Raw genomic sequence first — 18,052 nt, 5'->3', positions numbered from 1 at the left:
ACACACACACACACACACACACACACACACACACACACACACACACACACACACACCCTAAAAAATAGACAGGTGCCAGTGGCTCACACCTGTAATCCTAGCTACTCAGAAGGCTGGAGATAAGGGCCTGTAACAGAGTCAGGTGTTTTCTACCCCAACTGGCACTGATACCGGGGAAACAGGGAAGATGTACCCACCAGTAGGAGGCATACAGGGACAGGTGGGATGCAGGTGAGACTGCAGGAGCTGCTCCAACCTCTCCTCAGTTTGCTATGCTGGGAGGAAAGGGAAGAGGAGAATGTTATCAAGCTAACTGCTGCAACATGACACACAAGTGGTGTCACCAAGTCTTCAAGAGCAGGGAGACAGTGTCCTATCCACATTTGGTATGAGGTTCTTACTCAGACCCAGTGAGGCGAGGCTCCCCTGTGAAGCTGGATCATAGTCCAGGCCGTAGGGGCTGGCCACAACCACTGGGAAGTTCTGGGTCTGCAGAGCCTTCTCCATGCAGCCTCAAGCATGTATTTAAACACAGTCTGTCCCAACACCAGCAAGGGCTGGGTACAGGGCAGCAAGGGCAGTCTTCCCGATGTCAGTTCCCTTGAGTCACTATTTCTCTTCTTTGCTTACAGACACCCACAAAACCTGTTTCCCAGTATCCTCATTGTGGTCTTTGTGATTCTTTACGGAGTTTTGATTACTAAAACCAGACATGTAGATTGTCATAACAAAAAGAAAACTGAATATATCTTTCTTCAAGAAGACATGCCACCTGGCCACCACCTGTATGCACTTGTCCTAGCCACTGGCTTCCGGTCTCCGGCCAGGTTTACATCAAAGGTAATAAAAGGTTCCTGGGGAGGTCTCTAGTGGGGCTCAAGGGCATGCATAGGCCTGAGGAGCACAAGAAGTGACCATTTGGCCAGGCACTGATGGCTCACACCTGTAATCCTAGTTACTCAAGGATCACTGTTCGATGTCAATCCAGGCAGAAAAGTTTGTGAGACTCATCTCCAACCAGACAGCAAAAACTCAGAAGTGGAGGGTGTGGCTCAAGTGCTAGAGTGCCAGCTTTGAGCAAACTAGCCAAATGAGAGTGTTAGGCCCTTAGCTCAAGCCCCAGTATTGGCATGCACACATGAACACATATAGCAGCCATCTGATAATTTACCTGCCCTGGCAATCACCTATTATCTGTCACCATGGGCCTCATCCCAGTTTCTGGGCTGAGACTTGTCCATCCTTTTCCCTGCCATCCCCAGCTTGTACACCCATAGGGCAGAAGGGTCAACTTGTCCCCTTCTGTCAGCTTAAATCCCATCTTCTTCACATTTGCACCATGGAAAGCAGCCAGAATATACAGGTTGTGTCTCAGAGACTTTGGAACCAAGTTACACACTTCTGAGTTAACATTGGTTCCATGAGCCATAATCCAAAGGAAAGAAGAGATCAGAAGTGCTAGTTTGGGCATAAAAAGAGCAGGTGGAAGATGATGTAGATGGTGGGCAGTAAGGGAGGTGGTAGGAAAATGGAGGGGAAAACTTGGTCCTGACGCCCAGGGGAGTATCGATAAAGAAGTGAGCTGTGGAAGAGGCCTGCAGGGGCCTGCATTGGAGCCTTAGTCAGAACTGTGTGTGTTATCAGATGTGTTCCCATGCACATTTAGAAGTCTCCCTGCACTTGTAACTCTTCACGCCACTTCTGGAGGCACCGTGGTTACGTTCTGGAGCTGACAGGATTGAGATATGGAGAAGGGGGCATGGAGCCATCCAGAAGCAGGGAGAAAGAAGGTTAACCATTCAGGCTATGCTCGTCACATACAAAGGCCAATGAACCATTAGGACATCATTAAAGCTGATGTTCTTGGGCTGGGAAGATGGCTCAGTGGTAGAGCGCTTGCCTTGCATGCCTGAGGCCCTGGCTTCGATTCCTTAGCACCACATAGCAAAAAGAAAAAAAACGGAGGTGGCGCTGTGACTCAAGTGGTAGAGCGTTAGCCTTGAGCTGAAGAGCTGAGGGACAGCGCCCAGGTCCAGAGTTCAGGCCCCACTACCGGACCCGAAAAAAAAAAAAAAAAAAAAAAGCTGATGTTCTTAACAAACTAGCAGGATTCATGAATGGGTGGGGGGGGGGGAATTATCAATCCTCTCTACAAGAAACAAGAGTTTATATTACACATCACTGGGGACAAGATTCTTCTTATCAGTCATAAAATAGCATGGTGCCTGGAAGTAAACTCACCAAACACATGCCAGGCCACATGGAGAGATCTTGCCCAGAAGGCATGAAGGAGCTAAGCAAAGCTGTGTTTATTCATGGCCTGACACCTCATTTTCCTTTGCTATTTCTCCCAAATTATTTTATGACATTAGTAAAAATGCTGATACTATGAGTTAAGTTCTATCAGTATACTCATTTTTATCCATTTTAGACATGAAAACCCAAGACATAAAGAGGTTAGATTTAATCATTATTCTGGACTTTTTATTTTTATATTTTATTTTATTTTTTGTCAGTCGTAGGGCTTGAACTCTGGGCTTGGGCGCTGTCCCTGTGCTCTTCAGCTAAAGGCCAGTGCTCTACCACTTGAGCCACAGTGCCTCATCTGGTTTTCTAGTGGTTTATTGGAGATAAGAGTCTTACAGACTTTCCTGCCTGGGCTGGCTTTGAACCGAGATCCTCAGATCTCAGCCTCCTGAGTAGCTAGGATTACAGGCGTGAGCCAACGGCGCCCAGATTATTCTGGACTTTTTAATTTGAACAACTGATTCTAAATTTCATGTGGAAGAGAACACAAGACAGTTGGGTCAGCTCTAGAGATAAAAGGGCAGGGATTTCACCACAGAGCCAGACTTATTTTGAAGCTTTCAAACATGGTAGAGTGTAGTCTTTGTAAGGGTATGGATTGATAGGCTTGGGAGACAGATTGGAGACTTCAAAATCCACATAGACATCTATGTAGACTTCAAGAACCAGACAGGAGGAAGTGGAGCTGTGGCTCAATTGGTAGAGTGCTAGCACTGAGCAAAAGCTGCTCAGGGACAGAGCTCAGGCCCAGAGTTCAAGCCCCAGGACCAGCAAAAAACAACAGAAAACAGACAGGAGAGAGAAGACTGCTCAATAAAATGTTCTGGGACAATAGCTGTCCTGGAAGAAGAAGACAATGTTTAAATCTTTACATTATACCCACAAATTAAATACCTGAAGCCTAAAGACAGACCAAAAAAACCCCACCAAAATTTAGTAACTGTTCACAGACACACATATATATATGTATATGCATATATGTATATATATATATGTATATATATGGGTATGTAGGAGGATTTCAAAAACAAGAAATAACTACCTTTCTCAAATGATAAAAATGATACATTATACTATATCAGAATTGCAACTCTCTTTCACCAATAAGAGATAAACTCAGCCCCACTGACAATGCAGATGTGAATGCCCCGCCCACAGGCCTGGTCCTACCCTGGGGTGCAGCAGCTCTCCTTCTAAGGTCTGCTGTATAGGCCAAGAGTATGAGATGCTGCACTCACTACTGTGTTCTCTTGCCCACCTGAGTAAGAGAAGTGCCAGTGAATTCCAGATGAGACCCACTTTTCTGCATCAAGTATGTGAAGAGCCAGCCAACTGTCCCAGCCTCCAATTCCAGGTCTCCTCCCAGATCTGTCCAGAGAGGCCCCACCCCAGAGGCACTACACCAGCCACGTGTCCCTCATCCCTCTCCAGAGCTCCATGCTGTGAGGGCCTGTTGGGTGACTTTGTAGAGGGACTAGAAGCGGAAGCATCACCCCATCATGTCCTGTTTGTTTGTGACACATCCTGACCTCTCACCCCTCTTCTGTGTTTTGAGGTTTTCGTTGTTTTCTGTGGTGAAAATGGGCTTTCGGAAACCAGAGAACTCTACTCTCCAGAGAAGCCCCTATTCCAAAGGAATTCCAAGCACACTTTTATCCTGAGGTATCTGGCGTTTCCAACCATAGATTTGGGAAAGGGGGCCAGTCAGAATTGGGGTACCCCAAACCAAAATAACTAGCATAGAGACAGTTGTTCTATAATCACTGATTTACAACCTATTGTTTTTGTTGTTGTTTTTTTAGTTTTCCTAATATCATGCAGTAAATGAAATTGTTTCTTTACATGAAGGAAGAAAGAGGGAGGGAGAAGACATTTAAGCTTTTTATATGTTTGTTCCAGTTCTGGCACTTCAACTCAGGGCCTTAAGTTCTTCCTTAGCTTATTTGCTGAAGGCTAGAACTCTACTACTTGAGCCACATCTCCATTTCCAATTTGTTTCTGCTGGTTAACAGTAGAGAAGAGTCTCTCAGATTTGTCTACCTGGGCTGGCTACAAACTGTGTTCCTCAGGTCCCAGCCTCCTTACTTAGTGGCTAGGATTACAGGAGTGGAGTTGCCAGTGTCTTGCTTAAGAACATTAATTTTATGTGCCAGAAACAATATTTTTATGTCATTAAGTCTGCCTGAATTAATTCGTATTGTTCCAGATTTGGCAGAATAGTGACACATTGTGTGACAATGATGATGAGTTGGAGGGAAAAGGACATGTCAAGAACTAATATCTAGGCCCCTGACTTTCTTAGAAAATGCATAAGTAGGTCTGGGAATGTAGCTTAGAGGTAAAGTGTTTGCCTAGCATGCATGAAGCCCTGGGTTTGATTCCTCAGTACCACAAAGTCAGGAAAGGAAGAGTGGCACTGTGTGGCTCAAGGGGTAGAATGCTAGCCTTGAGCAAAAAGAAACTCAGGGACAATGCCCAGGCGCTACATTGAGTTCAAGCCCCACAGAAAGAAAGAAAAGAAAGAAAGAAAGAAGAAAGAAAGAAAGAAAGAGAAAGAAAGAAAGGAAGGAAGGAAGGAAGGAAAGAAAATACAAAAGTATTGAAGTGCCCCCCCTTAGGGAAAATTTCATTGATAATATTCACTGACTTAGAATATTGTCCTAGATTAACAGATTCATTCGTGCCATATATAAATAGATGGATTTTATTTACTTTGGTATAGAGAAATGACAGTAGCTCCCTAGCAGAGTTCCAGAAACGGCAGACAGTACTGAACCCCATACCTACTGTTGTTTCTAAACATGCATATCCAAGAGAAAGCTATTTATGAGGCTTAGTAGGAAATTAGTAATTACTAATAATTAAACTATGTGACTATAATAATACTCTGTAATAACATTTATTGAAAAGGTCTGAGTTGTTTATTTCTAGAATTTTCCATTTAATTTTGTTAGATGATGTTTGATAATGGATAACTGAGACCATGCAAAGCAAAAATGAGGATGGGGGGGTGACTGTGACAGAGACTAAGAACCTAGAGGTCACGCTGGTCACTGCTCAGTGTGACCCACTGCCCACTGGCTGTGTTCTGGGGCCTGACCTGTCACTCTGCGTGGTAGTGATTTGTTGGCACATCCCAGTCACCCCTCATGGACCATCAGCGCCAGGAGGGTGGCCCCAAGTTGGCAATGCATCCATCCCATCCAGCACAGGTCGGTGATGAGACATTGTGTATGTGTTACCAGTGTATCTGCCCAGTTGGGTCCACTCCAGAAGATCTGCCTGTGGCATGACTGCCGGGGACATTCCCCCAGCTTGTTCATCAGCCACATGATGGTGAAGAACTTGTGCTCAGGACAAGGCTGGTTCTTCCATGCCCAGTGCTGGCTGGCTGCGAGCCGAGGCGATGGCCGTGTGGAGCGGGAGTTCACTTGCCTGCACCATGGGCTTGGCTTCCAGAAGGTAGGCCCTAGGCAGGAGGCATTCCACAGCATACCTGACTGCCCTGTGGAACCTGATTTCTAGCTCTGCATCTCTCATCACATTTTTTTTCCTTTAAACCATTACAAAGTTATCTGCATTGCTTTGTTCTTAGTTATCTATAAAATTATCCTTATCTAAAATTTGCATGCATTAAGAGGCCATCCAAGCCTGGGTTAATCACCTTTGCCAATTAGTAATCATTGAAAAAATGCATTTCTTCATTTAACTACAATGCTAATTACAATTCTGGAATTTATGGCTACCCGTGGTCTGCAGTTTGAGGCTTCATGGTAAAAACTTTTTAATGCCCCAAACAACTAGGATAATTCTCATAGAATACAGAAGTGGTCAAGGATCAAATAGGAGGAAATCAGTCCCAAGAAGCAACAAAACCATCTAAGAACAATCCATAGTCCCCAAACTGACTATGAAACTTTGGGTTTTTACATGTTCCCTTTCAATCTTTCCCTGCCTAGGAATGTATTTTACAAAGTTGGGGTAAAAATGCTGAGATTTCTCCCTCAATCTTTGGTTAAAAGTGAGCACTTTGAGCCAGGCACTGGTGGCTACTCAGGAGGCTAAGATCTGAGGATCACAGTTTGAAGCCAACTCAGGCAGGAAAGCACACACACAAGCTAGAAATGAAGCATGACTCAAGTAGTACAGCATTTGCCTTCAGCAAAAAAGCTCAGGGACAGTGCCCAGGCCCTGAGTTTAAGCCCCATAACCTACGAGAGAAAGAGAGAGAGAGAGGCTTTGCTAGCTGAATAATCATAGAAGAATTAGAAGGTCTACATTGTTTCTTTTCTTCTCTTCTCTTCACTTCTCTTTTTGTCAGTCATGGATCTTAAACTCTGGACCTGGGTGCTGTGCCTGAGCTCTTCAGCTCAAGGTTAGCACTGTACCACTTGAGCCACAGTGCCAATTCTGGTTTTCTGGTGGTTAACTGGAAATAAGAGCCTCACAGATGTTCCTGCCTGGGCTGGCTTTGAACCATGATCCTCTGATCTCAGCTTCCTGAGTAGCTAGAATTACAGGCATGAGCCACCGGCACCCCGCTTGCATTATTTCTTCTCCAGCCTTGTTGCTTGAAAACTTTGTGAGAAACCTAGAGTTACTAGTATAATCATCTGTCGATCTGCATAGCTGTGTCCCATAAATCAGCTGTCACTTGTTAGCCAATCTACTAAAAACATTCTGTTAACACAGTCTGTTAACTATTTTTTTTTTTCGGTGTGGGGCCTGAATTCTGGGCCTGGACACTGTCCCTCAGCTCTTCAGCTCAAGGCTAGCTCTTGAGCCACAGCGCCACTTCTCGCTTTTTCTGTTTATGTGGTGCTGAGGAATGGAGCCCAGGGCCTCATGCATGCAAGGCAAGCACCCTACCACTGAGCCATCTTCCCAACCCCGTTAACTATTTTACTGGTACTTATTTGTTATTCTTCTTGCATTCGATGGTACTGGTTCTCTTAGAGAAGACATGGGTGGGGCAGCGCCAGCTCTTGATGTACTCAGACCCCATTAAAGTCAAAGTGCTTTGGGGGAAAGTCCTGAGACTACACTGTCTAGTGGGATTGCAAAGGAGAGACATGAAGGGAGGCCCTAGAGAAGAGACCTCTGAGCCACCATGGATGCATTTAAGAGTCACACAAATGAGGCAGGGGGTGATTTGTTCTGGAACTTGACAGGTGCTAGTAGGAGTTTGGACTGGGCCGGAGTCCAGGGTAATGAGAAAGTGGCCTTGACAAAATACTGCTGATAAGGTGAGAGGGAAGAATCTAGAACAAGAAGCCATACAGGGTGTCCACATAGCAGCTAGTAGCTGGCCAGGATAGAAAAGCCAAAACTTTGGGGGTCTCAGCACAGAAAATTATGGGTTGTTAATTGGGATTTAATCTGTTGTTTAGATAGTCATTCTCCTGTGTGTGGTTTCTGTTTCAGCTTTTCTATTCAAAGTTCACGGAGTACTTGCAGGAGTCCCACATCTGGCTCTCAGTGTACAGCTGGCTTTCCTCCAGTGGTTATCTGCATGTACCTCGGCTGGCTGTGTCCTTCTGCCTACTATGTGTCTATGCTTACCTTGCTGCCCTGGTCACTTCAGGAGGACATGAGCAGGTGGAAATCAATGGGTTTTACAGTGGGTTCCAAACCTGACATTCATAGCCTGGACCCCTCTTGACCTAATAGCAAAACTCTCTTCTGTCATTGGAAGAAGATTTACACTAGGAGAAGTGAGCTGTCTTTCTGAAGGGCCCAAGGGTGACATGACCAGAGATGGAACTAGGAGGTGTCTGGAGGATGGTGCCTTGGGGTAAGGAGCTACCCTGCAGAGCTCCTTCAAAGCTTGGGGTTTTACACATTGTCTTTCCCAGAGGTGCTAGTAGCCTGTATTTTCTCATGAGAACACTCATGGTAGGTTTTTTGTTGTTGTTTTTTGATGATTTGTTTGTTTGGAATATTAGGTTTTATTTAGTAAAGCAAGGGAAAGCAGGAAGAAATAGAAAGGGAAAAAGAAGTACCTTTGACATACAGAGGGTGGGAGGAGAGAGGCTACTTGTAATTTTTTTTTTGGTTGGTTGTGGGACCTAAACTATTGGTCTGGGCACCATCCCTCAGCTCTCCAGCTCAAGGCTAGTACTCTACCACTTGAGCTACAGCACCACTTCCAGCTTTTTTTTGCTTATGCGGTGCTGAGGAATAGAACCCAGGAACTCATGCATGCAAGGCAAGCATTGTACCACTGAGCCACCTTCCCAGCCCCAAACTTGTAATTTTTTTAAGGGTGAAAATTGATTCACATTTTAAACAATTCCTCTGACTGAAAGAATGGGGAACAGTTCTTTTGCTCTGCAACTCTGGTTTAATTGTTCCTCATGGCATATAGAGAATTCTGTAGCACTTCAAGCAGATCCATGGAGATAAGATATTTTCTGACAGTGAAAAGTAGTATGACTTGTGGACTGTGAAAAAATGGCTAGACTTGTTTTTGAGAGTGAACTTATAGCCATCTACAAGCCTAGCTCAGTGGATTCACTGGAGAATGTAGAATCTAGCACAGTAGTCGGTCAGTGGGTGACAATTGTCAGAAAAGTGTGATAACAATTATGATTTAACATATTTTTGAACTTTAAAAAAATGGGAAGTACCATCAAATGGAAAGATAAAAACTTTCATACACACATACACACACACACACACACACACACACACATACACACACACACACACACACACACGAAAAGAAAAGCTTGGAACCTGCAATAAGAACTTAGTGGTAGGTTAGTCCTACATGGTAGACCAGTTATCTGAACTGAAGCCCTGACCATTTCTTATTGTCTGGTGGTACATTAGGAATATTTATTTGTCAAATTCCAGCCAGGATTAATTCAACTGAGCATGTGCTTCATGAAAAGTGGGTGCTCAGAAAACATGTATTCCATCTACAAGGATTTGTCAAGAGGGAAAATAATTTCTTCTGGTTTATCTATGCCATGGGATAGAGAAGCAAAGCTTCATATGTCCTCCTGTTAAATACTTTGGAATTCAAATTGGCTGTGCATTTGGGGTTCGACATGGTTCAGGTCACATAACTGCTATTTTTGAACTGTCACAGCCTCTTCTAGTTGTTGGCCCTGCTGATATCACTCTCAGATCGCTTGGCCTGAGTCTCCTGTGCACCTTCCTGGCGGCTCCAGCAGCACATCTTGTGTCACTACTCTTTGGGCTCAAAAAGGTATTGTGACTGGCTGTGTGAACCTGGGCTCCAGCACGGAACTCAATGACTTATGCCACCCTCTCCACCCAAACTTTTCATTTCTACAGGAAGCCACAGTGTGTCCCCCAGCTACAATAGGCCCATCCGTGAAAGGAACACAGCTGGATGCACCTCAGGGTAAGTACACAAGAAGAGAAACTCTACTTTGGTAGCTAGTTCTTTGGGTCAGTCTCTTAAGTGGAAAGTCAATGTCCAACATTCCGTTGCCCTATTTTTAGTATACAGGTCATCATTCCATATGTTCAAAGCCATCTTTACCCTTAGGCTGTTCATTTCTTTTTTACTTGTTTATGTTGACCTTATAAATCTTTTTTTACACAATGAGTTTCAAAGCTAGGTGGCTCACACCTGTAATCCTAGCTACTCAAGAGGCTGAGGTCCAAGGATGGCAGTTCAAAACCAGCCTAAGGAGACAAATTCAAAAACTCTCATCTCCAAAAAGCTAACTAGTAGAGCACCATCCTTGAGTGAATAAGCCCAAGAACAGTGCCCAGGTCCTGAGTTCAAGCTCCAGTACCAGCCCACATACACAAATGAGTTTCATTATAAGTAAAATCCCTTTTTTTCTCATAATATGTAAGTGCTTGCCTCCACTTAGTAAACTAGACAATTGTCGGATAGGGAGTAAATACTGCAGTATTTCCTAGTGCCTGCTTTTGCATTTTGATGACTACTTTTAGAAGCTTTTATACTACTTTTAGAAGCTTTTATACAGTCAATTTTGGCATTATTTCTTCTTAAGGCTCTTTTTGCTTTTTAGTTACTCACTTTTCTCACACTGCTGTGAGGGCAGCCTCTGCTGGATGAGGCCTTTGTCCCAACAGCCTTATCAGAAAGTCCTCATCCCAGCCTTGTCACCTCTCAGAAAAGCTCACTCTGATGGGTCAGGATGAAGTGTCACCTGAAGAAAATTGTGTCCCTTGTAAGCCCAAAGGTATCACTGATACGCTAATTGAGCATCATATATTTGCCTTTTTTTTTCTTTTCTAATCAGGCCCTAATTCCTGTGGTAGGATACCAGATGTGAGGGAACCCTATACGGTGAGTATGTAGCAACATGCAGTAGCAAATTCTCTAGCACTAACTGCTAATGATTGATTTCTTTGATGCCCTCCCTTGGTCAAGGTTAAATCAGGTATGGAAAAGATCCATGTACCACCTACCCTACTGATTGAGGTCAGTGCTCCAGAGAAATAGGGCTGCTTTCCAGCCACAGGCTACTTCATTGCCTACGTTGGCTTTGCACCATGATCCTCACATCTCATCCTCCTGAGTAACTAGGATTATGGGCATGAGACACTGGTGCCTATGAAGGGCAAATTTCTAATGTCCTGACTGCTGTATCAGAGTGGGCTTTTGCTGGTTTGGATCTATGTAAGCACCCCACTTAGCACAGAGGAGCTTCTTTTCTGTGGGGTGTTTCAGAGCATGCCTGACCCTGTACTTTCCAGCCTCTCACCCCTGCTTTGCCAGCTTCATGGTCCCTGGCCCTGGGTATGGTGCTCAGAATGCACTGTGTCCCTAACACCTTTGAGGGCTCTGCCATTTGCCCTTCCAACCCTTTCCTCAGCCTGCTGCTCTTGACTGGACCTCTGATATCTAGAGAGTAGGGGCCCATCAATCTGACTGCATGCAGCTGCCCATAGGCTGCCAGAATTGCCTCAAAGACACCCTCTAGGAACATGATCTCTAGGAAGGGCTTTACTTCCTCCTTCACAATCATGTGGTACCTGAACTTGACCAGGTCCACACTGGGTCATTTATGCCTTTTGGCTGCAAAGCATACTGGTCAAAAAGGCATACTTCTCCATAGAGGCATTGACCTTGGCCTAACCTTGTTATTCTAGCCTTCTGTACCAGCCATTCCCTCTGGAAGTAACCTTATGTGGAGGAAGGGAGTAAATGACAGTGATGCAGCTGGTACAACCCTGGAGCTGGAGGCCAGTGTGGCAGGCCACTGTGAGACAGCCCTGAAGGAGAAGAGTCACAAGCCTGCCCCGACACGAAGTGATGTCCACGTGGATTGCAGTGAGAAGCCCCTTCCCTCTGGTCCAGTATCCGCCTGTGGCATTTGGGAGGCGTGGGTTCAGAGTAGTGTGACTAGAGATAGAATTGGCTAATTGTCACTAGACACTCCTAGTCTCATCTAAACAAAACAAAACAAAAAGACGCAAACTCATCTGAATACATGGCATCTTTTCTAAATCTTTGGTAACCATATAGCTCAACTCACACTGAGGAGAGATGACCAGATCTGCTAACCTAGTTGTCTCTATCTGTTCTGCTGTAGCTCCTAGCACTGGTTTTGAAGGATTTATGCCCTGGAGGTCTAGGGCCTACCCACCTTGGCTGAGCTCTGCAGGCTGGATCATGTGTGTATTGGTTTCCCTGGCCTGTGGTGTGGGGACAGGCTTCCTTGGCTACAGGTGAGCCATTGAAGTTTACGAATATCCTCAGGTTGTTTGGTAGAAGTCTAGCATTTGTGAGGAGATGCAGTGTTTCTGGATTTTTCTAAAATATAGATGCCAGAACTCCCCATTGCTATTCTCTCTCTACCTCCTGTGAGTGAAGAGAATCTTATGTTGATTCCAGACAATCACTTCGCAATCAGCTCTGCAACAGCAAACAGCCTAGATGAATCCAGGGTATAAAAACAGAAACCAGCCAGTTACCAGTGGCTCATGCCTGTAACCCTAACTACTCAAGAGGCTGAGATCAGAGGATCCTGGTTCAAAGCCAGCCCAAGCAGGAAAGTCTCTGAGATTCTTATCTCCAATTAACAACAACAACAACAACAAAAACAGAAGCAGAGCTGTGGCTCAAATATTAAACACTGGGCTTGAACAAAGTAGCTCAGGGATAGCACTCAGGCCCCAAGTTCAAGCCCCAGGATTGACACACACACACATACACATGAACATGCACACACACACGCACACACACAGAGAACCAACACCAAGCTCCTGAGAAGGTGGGCCATGACCTGTGCATATTGGCCAGAGACAGCCAATTGTTCTCTTGTGACACTTGGAGGGGGGGAATTTCCTGCAAGATAGGGACTATGATGCATAGATTCCAGTGTAACCTTATTCCCACAATCTCTCTTGGCCTGCCTTGGCCACCATTGGAGACCCAAGGGTCACTCAGTGTGGTCTCTAAACTATGAAGAGTAGTTACCACCCAACCTTTTTCCTTTTGACAGTCTCCCTTCTCCAGACTGCACATTTTGAGCCACTCTGTGAGGATGGACTAGATGTTTGAATCCTCTCCATATCTCAGTTTTCTCATCTACAGAGACACTTAGTGCACTTGCCTCACAAGATTTGAGGAGAAGCAGGAACAGATGACAATGTAGGAACAGTGTAGCCAGTCCTGTTCACTCACTCTGCTGCCTGCAGCCCTTCTCTGCCCTGTCTGCACTCAGTTATGTCTGCATCAGGCAGATTCAGAGAGGGTGATGTCCCTTCAGCCAGGAGGGACTTTTGCTCTCATGGGCAGAAAGACATGGAGCCCACATCTAGAAGCACCCACTCCCGGACCGCTTCCCACCCCCTGGCTTCCAGGTTTCACCTCCACTGAAGTGGTAGACCACAGGGCAGCTTGCTCCCTCCAGGGGCTCACAGGCCTGTTCTCTCCTGGCAGGTTTGTCCCAGCACAGTGTGTGCAGTGGCTGTACCTGCTGTCGCTCTCTGTGGTCTGCTGTGCGTGTGTCACCCAGCCACTCATGGTAAGGCAAGGTGGAGAGGCCTCTAGTGAGCAGGGTACCTGGAAGGGAGGGACATGGTGGCTGTGTGTTGCTAATTCCTTCCTTTCCTTGGTAGTTTGTGTTAATACATAGTGAGAAAACCCAGAACTTGGACTTGTGCTAAGCTCCAGATGAACCTGTTATTCCATCCTTCTAAAAGCCTATGGAATAAACTGCTCCTAAGGCTCAGAGAATATGAATCTCAGGCCAGGCCACAGCTGATGAGTAGGGGCCCAGGACCCAAGGGTGGTGACTACTGGTGCCCGTTCAGACCGGATGAACCTGGGTGGAACCTACTGGCTACAAAGGATCAGAAAGACACGTCTGTGCCTCCAGTGACCACCGGTGCAATCTTCTTCCTTGCTCCAGATCTGCTGTATGACGCTGGCTTTTGCTTGGAAAAGAAAAGACGACAAGGACTTTTTTACTGGGTCCTTATGTGAGGCAACGAGGAGTCTAGCTTTGGGACTGAGCCTGGGCTCAGGAGCCCACCTTGCCCTTTCTCCTGGCGGGGCCCCTGTCTGTGCAGGGGAGGCAGAAAAGGTGAGGCACTGTCTCCCCCAGTGAATTGCTCACTGAACAACTGGCTTTCCGGCGTGTCCATCCATTGGAATGTAGGCTTTGAGTTTAAAGTTGGTTCTACTTTGGGGGCCTCACAGTATTTATTTGAATTTCTTTTTTCCTTCCTGTCTCTCCTATCTTTGTTTCAAGCCCCAGTCCTGGGGCTTGAACTCAGGGTCTGGGTGCTGTCCCTGAACCTCTTTGTGCTCAAGACTAGTGCTCTACCACTTGAGCCACAGTGCCACTTCCAGCTTTGAGTAGCATATTAGTATAGGAAATAAGAGTCTCACGGGGACTTTTCTGCCCTGGCTGGCTTAAAACCATGATTCTCATATCTCAGTCTCCTGAGTAGCTATGATTATAGGTATGGGCCACCTGCACCTGACTCGTTCTTTCTTCTGTCTTCCTTCCTTCCTTCTTTTCTTTCTTTCTTTCTTTCTTTCTTTTTTTCTTTCTTTCTTTCTTTCTTTCTTTCTTTCTTTCTTTCTTTCTTTCTTTCTTTCTTTCTTTCTTTCTTTCTTTCTTTCTTTCTTTTTCTTTCTTCCTATCCTGGGGTTTAAACTCAGGGCCCAGGCATTGTCCCTGAGTTTCTTTGCTCAAAGCTAGCAGCTCGACTACCTTGAGCCATAGCTCCATTTCCATATTTTAATCTGTGATGCTTCTTTATGTGCATCTATTAAACACATGATATTTATTTTCTTTATCCCAATCACAGTGAAGTCAGAGTCTCAAGACAATACGTGTATTGTAAAAACACCAAAGTGAATGAGAAATACAATTCCTGGCTGTAATTCTGGAAACATTTTTTCCTAAAAATTAGGCCATTTGAGCTTCAGGACCCATACACAGTGTACTTCTTCTTTCCTTCTTTCCTTCCATCTTCCCTTCCTCTCTCTCTCCCACTCTTTCTCCCTCCCTCTTTCCCATCTCTCTCCCTTCCACCTTTCCTCTTTCCTTCTCTCCTTCCTTTTCTTCTTCCTTTCCCTTCCCTCTCCTCTGTTCCCCTCTCCCTGCTGCCAGCCCTTGCCTGTTTTATGTGTAGCATTGTCTTGTATAGTGTGAATGACATGAAAGTGAGCATGAAGTTATCATGAAGATGCTCACACTTTCTTGCTCCCTTCAGGCATATGAAGTATGTATGTGGTGTGTGGTCTGTGGCTCCACTTTGAGGTTTTTTTGAGTAGTTTACTGGAGATTTGAGTCTAATGGACTTTCTTGTCTGAGCTGGCTTCAAACCATAATCCTCAGATCTCACTCTCCTGAGTTGTTAGGCTTACAGGCGTGAGCCACCAGTGCTTGGCTGGATCCCCACTTTTAGAACAAGGCAATAACAGCTCAGAAATAGGAAGTCACTAATCCAAGGCCATATAACAGCAAACTGTGGCCTGGAGCCCAAACCTGAATTCCTGTCGGCTCTCCTCCTGCACCCTACTGACCAGCATCTCTGCTTTGAGCAATCATAACGCTCCTTTCTCCTCAAAAATGTCAAATGCCATCTTTTCTTGCTACAAAAAGGGTTCACTTCCTTCTCTGCCCCTTAGGTGCAGCCACCCCCATCTCTGTTCTTTCTCTTTTTGTAGTCACATCTTCTCTCTGAGATTCCTTTGACCAGTCAGCCTTGGTCAGGGCCAGGCTGGTACCTTCAAACCCATGCTGCACCTACAGAGCTTCTCTTTGCCTCTCCACAGCATATGTCCTGCCAGGAGAATTTGAATTCCCAAGCCTCACACTATAGCATTTGCACTTGCTGTGTATTGCTCAAAAACCCGGTAGCTCTGGGAGGAAGAACTGTCTGTGATTTCTCAGACTCCATGCCAGTGGAATAGAAAAATGAATAAGTAAGAAATAAATAAATGAAAACCTTTAAAGGGTTCACATTTCCAGCTACACAGATATAGCCTGAAATCAATCATGCTTTCTAAAAAGAAAAACAGGCACTAGTGGCTCACACCTGTAATCCAAGCTATTCAAGAGGCTGAGATCTGAGACTTGCAGTTCAAAGCCAGCCCTGGTAAAAAAAAAAAAAAAAAAAAATCCATGAGACTTTTTTGTCTCCAATTAACCAGTAAAAGTCCAGAACTGGTGATGTGGCTCAAGTGGTAGAGTGCCAACCTTGAGCAAAAAAAACCCAAAACATACAAAACAAGAGTGTGAGGCTCTGAGTTCAAGCCCCAGTGAAGTATAAAACAAAACCAAATATCATTTCTTGCTTAGACAGCACTTTAAAATGGCTTCTCCAGTCTGCCACGGCCTTAAGAAAAGCTACTGTACAAATGCCAGCTGTAATTGCTCCTATAATTTGACAGTGGCAGGCATGTCTGCTATGTGAAGCTCTTCTTTGTAGTCGCGGTTGCAATCCCTGCCAAAGCTGCGTGCCTGAGATGTGAGCAGAGTTTGTAAATAGAGCTGCCCTGTTCCTGGCCTCTCCCAACAACCTGTTCTGTGTGGTCTGCACACAGAACATTTTGTTCCCCTGATGATGGGGGCACTGGGCCTGCCAGGAATGCCAATGGCCTCTCTCCCTCACCACCAGCCCCAGCTTATGGCTCTCTTGTCTCTCCTAGGTCTTGGCTGCCCGTCGCCGTGAGCGCCACCTGCGCTGGGCACGGCCACCATCCATGGCCAAACTGAGGAGCATCCGAGAGAGGTTGAGAAGACAGGGCCAAACCCAGGCAGCCCTGAGGTAGGTGCAAGTCTGGAGGTGATGGTAGGCTGTGGCCCGGTGCTCCTTTCAGAGCAGCATGCTGCATTGCTGTTGATAGTTCTAAGATTGTTCTCACTGGAGAATTGGAGTGCAGACGCATCAATCTGTGCTCCACACACCAGCAGGTGGGGAAACTGAACTGGACAAAACAAAACCAACAACTTTAAGTTGGCTCTTAAACTACCCTGGACTTCTTCATCCACACATAGACTAAGTGCACAGCCAGCCTTATTTCATACTGCTCACACTTCATTACTCAGCTGTAGACTGGATCTCCACTCCCCAGCTGGGCACACGGGCCTGGGGAAAGCCAAAGGTAATGGTGGCACTTCTTCTGTGGGCATCAGCTGGGCCCAATGGCAATATTGTCAAATAAATTTCAAATTGGGTACTAGTGGCTCATGCCTGTAATCCTAACTACTTGGGAAGCTAAGATCTGAAGATCCCAGTTCGAAGGTAGGCTGGGCAGAAAAGTCCAGGAGACTCTCAATCTCCAGTTAACCGACAAAGAGCTGAAAGCAGAGGTGTGGTTCAGGTGGTTGAGTGCCAGGCATGAGTGAAGAAGAGATGGTGCCCAAGCTCTGAACTCAAACCGCAGTACTGGTGCAAAAAGAAATAAAAAATAATTTCATATTGTAGTAGGCACAGACATGATGCTCAACCTAGAAGCTCTTTGATTTTTTAAAAATAAAACACAAAACTTAAACATCATCCTGGTAGCAAATTTCTCCAAATGAGATTTGGATCATGTTTGTCTCAATGGTGCCCAACCCCTTCTCCACACATGGTGGTCAACAAGTGACAGTCACTCCTGAGTTCTTCTATAAGTAGTAGCTGAACCATTTCTCTAGATTCTGAATTCTAGACTCCAGATTTCTGTTGTAGTTTGTGAAGCATTTGGAAATTCCTGACACTTTTCCCACAATGGAGATGTTAAAACATATAATTGCACCTTTGACCATTTTCCTTTAAATACTACTTCCTATCAGCATGAAGCATCATTTGTTTTCTCTCTTTTTTTTCTTTTTTTTTTTTTTCAGTCATGGGGCTTGAACTCTGGGCTTGGGCGCTGTCCCTCAGCTCTTCAGCTCAAGGCGAGCGCTCTACCACTTGAGCTATAGCACCATTTCCGGTTTTTTGTTGGTTTATTGGAGATAAGAGTTTCATGGCCTTTCCTGCCGGGGTTGGCTTTGAACCGTGATCCTCCGATCTCAGCATTAGTTCTCTTTAAATCCAGAATACACTCTGAGTTGAATCCTTGTCCACAGAGAGATGCTGTGATTGTATTGGGACATCATGTTTTTGGTGTGTGTGCCAATATAGGGGCTTGAACTCAGAGTCTCATGATCTTACCTTTTTTGCTCAAGGCTGGCATTCTATCACTTGAGCCACAGCCCCACTTCTGACTTTTCAATGGTTAATTAGGTATTAGAGTCTCACAGACTTTCCTGCCTGGGGTGGCTTTGAACCACAATCT

General features: G+C 45.4%; 1 protein-coding gene across 1 annotated transcript in view; it reads left to right on the top strand.

Annotated features, from left to right (window-relative positions):
* The window catches only part of Pkd1l1 (polycystic kidney disease 1 like 1), a 113,896-nt gene that overhangs the window by 65,216 nt on the left and 30,628 nt on the right, over positions 1-18,052 (top strand). The window contains exons 29-40 of the mRNA XM_013032942.1: positions 633-840; positions 3,863-3,969; positions 5,553-5,769; positions 7,732-7,905; positions 9,404-9,523; positions 9,613-9,682; positions 10,560-10,606; positions 11,413-11,593; positions 11,856-11,991; positions 13,208-13,292; positions 13,680-13,853; positions 16,436-16,554. Coding sequence (XP_012888396.1) covers positions 633-840; positions 3,863-3,969; positions 5,553-5,769; positions 7,732-7,905; positions 9,404-9,523; positions 9,613-9,682; positions 10,560-10,606; positions 11,413-11,593; positions 11,856-11,991; positions 13,208-13,292; positions 13,680-13,853; positions 16,436-16,554 — 1,638 coding nt within the window. The remainder of the gene's footprint in view (positions 1-632; positions 841-3,862; positions 3,970-5,552; positions 5,770-7,731; positions 7,906-9,403; positions 9,524-9,612; positions 9,683-10,559; positions 10,607-11,412; positions 11,594-11,855; positions 11,992-13,207; positions 13,293-13,679; positions 13,854-16,435; positions 16,555-18,052) is intronic.

Source organism: Dipodomys ordii, unplaced genomic scaffold (assembly GCF_000151885.1).
Source record: "Dipodomys ordii isolate 6190 unplaced genomic scaffold, Dord_2.0 Scaffold160, whole genome shotgun sequence".
Lineage (NCBI taxonomy): Eukaryota > Metazoa > Chordata > Mammalia > Rodentia > Heteromyidae > Dipodomys > Dipodomys ordii.
This window is presented reverse-complemented; position numbering and strand designations above follow the sequence as displayed.